This window comes from Suncus etruscus, chromosome 15 (genome assembly GCF_024139225.1).
Source record: "Suncus etruscus isolate mSunEtr1 chromosome 15, mSunEtr1.pri.cur, whole genome shotgun sequence".
NCBI classification, from domain to species: Eukaryota; Metazoa; Chordata; class Mammalia; order Eulipotyphla; family Soricidae; genus Suncus; species Suncus etruscus.
The window spans coordinates 23,818,619-23,826,248 of NC_064862.1; the positions used below are offsets into that span (position 1 = coordinate 23,818,619).

The 7,630-nt window shown below is 51.5% G+C and overlaps 1 protein-coding gene across 1 annotated transcript; it reads right to left on the reverse strand.

Annotated features, from left to right (window-relative positions):
- Positions 1-456: 456 nt before the first annotated feature.
- Positions 457-3,846, reverse strand: LOC126030656 (phosphatidylethanolamine-binding protein 1-like). The gene is made up of 4 exons (XM_049788879.1): positions 3,661-3,846; positions 2,525-2,634; positions 1,497-1,597; positions 457-675 (listed from the first exon to the last, which is right to left on the reverse strand). Exons 1-4 carry the CDS (start codon positions 3,793-3,795, stop codon positions 458-460), a joined length of 564 nt encoding a protein of 187 aa, XP_049644836.1. The 5' UTR covers positions 3,796-3,846; the 3' UTR covers position 457.
- Between the last annotated feature and the right edge of the window lie 3,784 nt (positions 3,847-7,630).

Genomic DNA, 7,630 nt, shown 5'->3' on the forward strand with positions numbered 1-7,630 from the left:
TTTCTCAGAAGCTTCCAGAATACCCAGCTCTAAAGTGGCCCACAAAGGCAGAAAGATGGGGAACATTTTTATCGGAGATTCCCTGAAGAGTTCTTGGGGGGACTTTGCTCCGTGACGGTGACCTCAACTGTGTCTTGAAATGCTGGGTGGCTACTCAGACATGAACCACCTAACTCTTGGGGTGACCCAACTGTGGTTCCAAAACATCCCTTCGCCCCCCCCAAAAAAAAACCTGGAATTTAAACTCAATCAAAACGGAAACCGAGCAGGTGCTCCCCCCCCAAGGTCAAATGGAGGCAGAAAAGTCAAGTCACCCGAAACCACTTGACCTGGGTGACCGGAAACAAGGAACAGGGAACAAGGGGAGACAGAGACATGGAGCACTGAATTTGAACTGCTCGGGGGATGAGGGATGGGGGGAGACTGGGGGGGCCGCTGTGGGCAACTCACGGGGCCCCTACTTTCCCGCCAGCTGCTCGTAGAGCTTGGGCACATAATCGTCCCACTCGGCCTGGTAGCAGGTGCCCGCCACAGGAGCCCCCAGCCCATACTTCTTGCGGAAAGACGCCACCTTAAATTTGCCTCGGTGATCTCCAGAGCGGTTGCTCAGGACGGGCTTGTCACACTTCAGTGGCCCGTCCTCCTTGTAAACCAGCCAGACGTAACGGTGCAGGCCTGCGAGAAAGCCAGAAAGGAAGAGGGGGCCAGGGGAAGCAGGAGAGAGAGAAGGACTCAGGGTTATGGGACTCTCAGTGTTGAGTCGATCTGTTGGGGGTGGGGGGCAGGTACTGAACCACACATGGCAGTGTTCAGGACTTACCCCTGGCTCTGCACACAGACTTTGGGACACACAGGGTGTCAAGGATCAAACATGCAAGGCAAGCACTCTCCCCCCTGATCTTTTTCTATGCCTCTAATAATTTGTTTTGGTTGGGTTTTGGGGACACACCTGGCAGTGCTCAGGAATCACTCCTAGCAGGTTCAGGAACCCATATGGGATGCTGGGGATCGATCCCAGGTTGGTCCTGGGCCTGCAGCATGCAGCGTGTAAGGCAAATACCCTACCGCTGTGCTATCACTCAGGACCTCAGGAGTGACTTCTAAGCGCAGAACCAGGAGTAACCCCTGAGCACTGCTGGGTGTGCCCCACCCCCACCCCCATCCCAAGAAAAAACATACACGCCAAAAAAAAAAAACCGGAACAAAATTAAGAAATCTATTTCTGTGAAAGAATTTGGAGGAGCCAGAGAGAGATAGTACAGAGAGTAGGAAGTTTGCCCTGTACCCGTTGACTGGGGTAGATCCCTGGCATCCCGTATGGTCCCTAGAGTCTAGCCAGGTGTGATTCCTAATGCAGAGTCAGGAGTAACCCCTGGGCACTGCCAGATGTATTCGTAACCCCCCCCCCATAAAAATAATTTGGAAACTGGGGCTATTGTGAACCATTTTATGGAACTGGCCAAGACACCTCCCCCCCCAACGCAACCTGTACTGACCTGTGCCCTTGGGGGGACCGGAGCCTACATAGTCGGAGAGGACAGTGCCGCTGCTGATGTCGCCGCCCTTCATGTTGACCACTAGGAAGTGGTGCCATTCCCTGAGTGGAGGAGCACAGGGCCATGAGCACCGAGAGAAATTCCAGACCAGGGCACAAGGGAGCAGCATGCACAGGAGAACCTGCTCCCAACCACGCAGGACACGCAGGACACACACACACACACACCATCCCACCCCACTACACGGAGAGAAATTCCACACACACCCACACACCCCCACCGAGAGAAATTTCAGACCAGGGCCTGCACATGCGCAAACGCGTGCACACACACACCCCACCGCACCTCACCCCACTGAGAGAAAACACACACACACACACACACACACACACACACACACACACGCACCGTACCACCCGCCTTCCCAGCTGGCCCCAACACTTCACGTCCACAAAAGAGAACAGCCAGCCCCAGGTCACCCCGATTTAGAGTGGTAAGTCCTTCACAAACCCTGCCCTCTGTGCGCCCCTGGAGGAGCAGTCTGAGGAAGTATTTCAGACTGGCTGTGTGACACCAAAATGTAGCAAACACTGAGGTTTAAACTTCACGAATTTTCCCCAGGCCCCCAAGTTGTCTTCTTTCCAATTTCCACAATTATTAAAAAAAGTGTCGGCTTTTTTTAAGGCATTTCGAACTAAGGAGATTCTGAACCTCAAGGAGACCCTGCTTAGTAGCCCAGATACACCACTCTCCTCCAAATACCAAGCTGGGCGCAGTCCCCAACGCCAAAGCAAAGGCCTCTGTGCCTGTGATGTTACCCAGACTTAAGCAGGTCTGGCACAGATATGGCTCTGAGTAGTGAGTGACCTGTTCCAGAAGCAGGGTGGGCCGGGCTGGGCTCAACCCTCTTGGATGCCTTAAGACTTCGCCTGGGTGTGAACAGGCCAGTTTTGCATGCTTCTCAGCACCAGCCAAGTGACGTTTCAATTGGGAGCAACTACAGCTTTCTCCCTCTCTGCCCAACTTGCCTGAATTTGGGGTCCTTCCTGCTTGGAGCATCGGGATCTGTTAAGACCAGGGTGTACAGATTCCCAGCATCCATGCCATCCCACGAAATGCTGGTGGGTCGGTTCTTCACCTGTACCAAAGGCCCAATGTAAAAACCAAGTCAGAAACGTGGGAGGAAAAACAAAACAAAACATTTTCTTTGACCTCAAGTTCCTCCGCAGCAGGAAGACAATAAAGGTGAATAATAAAAAGTATATAATTAATCAAGCTTATTACGCCCCATGAAGAGCTCTAGGGCTACTGAATCACTAACACACACACACACACACACACACACACACAAAATCTTACGCCAGCTTTGGCTGGGGTACAACTTGTTATTCACAAAAGAAGCCTTAAGGTTGGGGAGCTGGGGTGGAATTTCCAGCCCACACTGTGGCAAAAACCAGGCCTCCAAGACATTGTGACTCAAAACCTGTTCTGGGGCAATCTGGATTCAGGAGCCACTTCCAAGTGCACAGAGACGGGGACCCCAGCATCTAGACTGAAGGGCTGGCACGGTTTATTCTTTCTTGATTCGAAGGCAATAAACAAACGGTCGATGGCGAATGAAGAAGTGAAACCCCAGTGCACAGTGGGGTGCAAAACAAAAATCTGCAGCTTTCAGCAGCGGAGCAAGAGTGGAACCCCGGTTCACCCTGGAACCTTCGGGGTGTCTTCACCCCCCAAACCCCGCTGAGACCCAGGAGGAGGCCTTGAGGACCTGGGCCCGCTTACACAATGCATCCTACTTAGTCCTAGCTAGTAGGCCTTATGCTGCGGGGTTGCAACCGCACAACCCAGAGGCCTGCAATGGAAAGACAGAACTCAGGAATCCGGGGGCGTGTGCAGGGGACCCCGAATTCCCGGGCACAGCCAACCAGGCACCCCCACCAGGCCTTGCCAACTGTTGCCTCCTGATTTGCAGGCCTAGGGCCCCCCCTGGCTTGCACCCAGGGCCCGGAGAACGGGGAGCACTTCTCCCGGAAGCACCCCGTGCAGATTTGGGGTACGGTGGGAGAGGCCAGGGGGGTCCCAAGACCTCGCCAGGCATTGCACGAGTTCCCCAAGTCCCGGGCCGGTTGGTTGCAAGGTCGAGCCCCGCACCCCCGGGCACCTGCGTGGGCGTGAGCACTTGGCCCAGCGAGTCGACGGCCGCCCCGGAGTATTGCACGTGCAGCGCGCCCTGCGGCGCCTCGTCCACCTCCTGCAGGCTCAGCGGCCCGCTCCACTGGCTCACGTCCACGGGCATGGCGGCGGATGGCGGTGGATAGTGACCGAGGAACGACGACCGAGACGGACCAGTCCCGGTGGGCGGTCGCGGCGGCAAATACGCATGCGCCTGCCGGGGCCCCGCCCCATACCGCGAGTTCCACCAATCAGAGCCCGAGTTTGCCTCGCACGCCTCCCGCTTTGGTCCAATCGGAAGGCTCGGAGCCGTCTCGCTCTAGGGGGGGGGGGTGGGAAGGGGAAGGGAAAGGGTGCAGCGGGTTTTGTTTCCCGTCTTGCCCGGAGGGAACCCGCACTCCGCGCCAGGTTCAATTCATGGCATCCCATAGGGTCCCTGCACACCGGCAGAATTAATTCCTGAGTGCAGAGCCTGGAGTAATCGCTGAGCGCAAAATCAAAGGGAATTAGAAGGAAGAAGCAAGAATCAAAAAGATCAGATGGCAGAAAGACAGGGTAAGGAGAAGGATGATGTGGAGTTTGGAACATCTTAAAGTATAAAATAAAATTTGATTTACAGAGGAGATGAAAGAAAGGCTAAGGGTAGAATCAAGAGTATTTCTAGGGGGTAAGACCTGGAAAATGATGAGGGATGTGGCTCGGTGGCAAAGCAATTGCCTTGTGCGTGTGAGGTCCTGGGTTCAGTTCTGTTCCAGGCACTGTGTGGTCTTCTAAGCATAGCAAGGATCAACTTAAGTGAACCAAACCAGGACTAGTCCCACTCCCTCAAAGACACAGCTGGGAGTGACCCACAAAAGCAAAAATAAATAAATAAATAAATAAATAAATAAATAAATAAATAAATAAATAAAAAATTAAATTTAAAAAAGAATAAAAGGATTTGAAAAAAAATGTAGATTAAGGTAGAAGCATCAGTTTAGAGGTATAGCTAAGAAATGGATTAATTCAGTACTAGCCATGTTGAGATTATTATTTATAAAAACTCCAGATGAAAAATATCCTAACAGGGGTTGGAGCAATAGTAGGGTATTTGCCTTGCATGCAACCAAGCCAGGACACACTTGGGTTCAATCCCATATGCGAACTCCACCCCCCAGCCTGCCAGGAGCGACATCTGAGTGTAGAGCCAGGGGAAACCCCTGAGCACTGCCCGGTGTGGCCCAAAAACAACAACAAAATCCTAACAGCAGACAGAAGGCTTGGGGAGTCTTTTCATCAATTCTTTTTTTCTTTATTTGTTTGTTGTTGTTTGGTTTTTGGTTTTTTGGGTCACACCCGGCAGTGCTCAGGGGTTACACCTGTTTCTACGTTCAGAAATTGCTCCCAGCAGGCTCGGGGGACCATATGGGATGCCGGGATTCGAACCACCGTCCTTTACATGCAAGGCAAACGCCTTACCTCCATCCTATCTCTCCCAGGCCCCAAATTCTTTTTTCCTAATAGTACATAGTTAGAGGAACTCTAAAGAAAGGACAATTAGTGCTAGTAAAAGCTAGAGTCTCCCGAATGCGAGAATATAATGATTTCATTAGTATTAAGATAACTGTGGGGTATATTTTTTCTTTTCTTTTTCTTTTTTTTTTTTTTTGATTTTCGGGCCACACCTGACAATGCTCCTCCAGGGGCTGCTCTCAGCTCGATGCTCCTGTTTTTCTCCCGGGATGTTGAGGCTAGAAAAGGAAGTGCCCGGACTCCTGTCCTTTCTCTCTCCAACCCTATTTTCCTAAAAGTCAGGATTATCCTCTGTTGAGTTTCTTTCTTGCTCTTTACACAAAAAAAAAATCACTTTAAAAAGATAAATATAGACAAACAAAATCTAACTGTGAAGTTATTTTTTCATTTTAAGACATTATTATTATTACTACTACTACCATCATTATTATTAGGTTTTTGGGCCACACCCAGCAGTGTTCAAGGGTTTCTCCTGGCTCTGTGCTCAGATATCACTCCGTGGGCCCGGAGAGATAGCACAGCTGCGTTCTCCTTGCAAGCAGCCAATCCAGGACCAAAGGTGGTGGTTCGAATCCCGGTGTCCCATATGGTCCCCCGTGCCTGCCAGGAGTGATTTCTGAGCATGGTGCCAGGAGTAACCCCTGAGCACCACAGGGTGTGACCAAAAAACCCCCCCCCAAAAAAAGAAAGAAAGAAATCACTCCTTATGGGATGCAGGGGTCAAACCCAGGTCTGTACTGGTCAGCCACATACAAGGCAAATGCTCTACTGCTGCGTTAACACTCTGACCCACAGAATGCAATTCTTGAGATTCTCTCCGCTCCAAGCTCTAATTTGAGAGAGTCACATTGATTGGGCATATAAATTCATATTTTCCTATAGATGGATATGGCTGTAGGTCAAAGACAACATCAATGTCTATGTATTCGATTTGTGAGCAAAAGAAACAAATTCTGGCTGACATAGAATGAGAAAGGAGTGGATGATGAAATTGAAAAACCAAAGAGTAAAGGATGAAGACTCTGAGGCTAACAGCGCTAATTCTGTTGACCTAGAGAGCAGAGATCAAGGGACATTCTTCCCTGTTTTGGTTTTCAGGCACACCCTGGGTTAGTCCTGGCTCTTAACTCAGAAATCACTCTTGGCAGGCTCGGGGCAAAATATAGGATGCCGGTGTTCAAACTCAGGTCAGCTGCATGCAGGGCAAACGCCCTCCCTGCTGTGCTATTGCTCAGGCCCCAAGAATTCTTTTTTGTTTTGTTTTGTTTGGGGGCCATGTCTGGTGGAACTCAGAGTTTACTCCTGGCTCTGGCTCAGAGATTTCTTCATATACGCTCCAAGGACCATATGAAATGCCAGGGATCGAATCCAGGTCAGTTGCATACAAGGCAAACACCCTACCTGCTCTGTTATCACTCTGACCCCATAGGTCTTTGGGGGGGTGTAGGGGGTGGGAGGGTTGGGCCATATCCAGAGGAACTCAGGAGAATTTCCAGGGCCGCTCGCAGGAGTTCAGCGGGCCCTGCCCCAGCCTGAAGGAGACAGAGTGGAGAAGGCGGGATCCATTCTGGTGCAGGCCAGCCAGTGAGTGGGCGGGGGATCTCATTCCTGGACTCTCTGTATGTGTGTGGGGAGAGAGTGAGAAAGGGAAGTGAGTGAGTCTAGGAGTGCATATGAATGTGTATGAATCTGTTCAGTTGTGTACATATGTGTGTGAAGTGTGAGTGAGTTTGTGAGTCTGTACTCTCAGTATGTGGATGAACATGGCCAGGGTGAATGGGGGCAGCTAGTAGCTCAGCCCCCCCCCAAGGAGGCTGTATTGAAACTGTCCCCTGCCCTGTCCACATGCCCTCCCTCCCCCTCTCTCTCTGCTCACCGTGCTCTCCCTCCCTCCCTCCATCCCTCCCTCCTTCCCTCCTTCCCACCTTCCCTCCCTCCCTCCCTCCCGCCCTCCCTCCTTCCCTCCCTCCTTCCTTCCTCCCTCCCTCCCTCCCTCCCTCCCTCCCGCCCTCCCTCCTTCCCTCCTTCCCTCCTTCCTTCCTTCCTTCCTTCCTTCCTTCCTTCCTTCCTTCCTTCCTTCCTTCCTTCCTTCCTTCCTCCCTTCCTCCCTTCCCTCCTTCCCTCCTTCCCTCCTTCCCTCCTTCCTTCCTTCCTTCCTTCCTTCCTTCCTTCCTTCCTTCCTTCCTTCCTTCCTTCCTTCCTTCCTTCCTTCCTTCCCTTCCTTCCTTCCTCAGGCCTAATTTTTGAATTGCATACTAGAGAAGATGCTAGATATATTTTTTCCTATTACTTTTCTCCTTCCTTCCTTCCTTCCTTCCTTCCTTCCTTCCTTCCTTCCTTCCTTCCTTCCTTCCTTCCTTCCTTCCTTCCTTCCTTCTGTCCTTCCTTCCTTCCTCCTTCCTTCCTTCCTTCCTCCTTCCTTCCTTCCTTCCTTCCTTCCTTCCTTC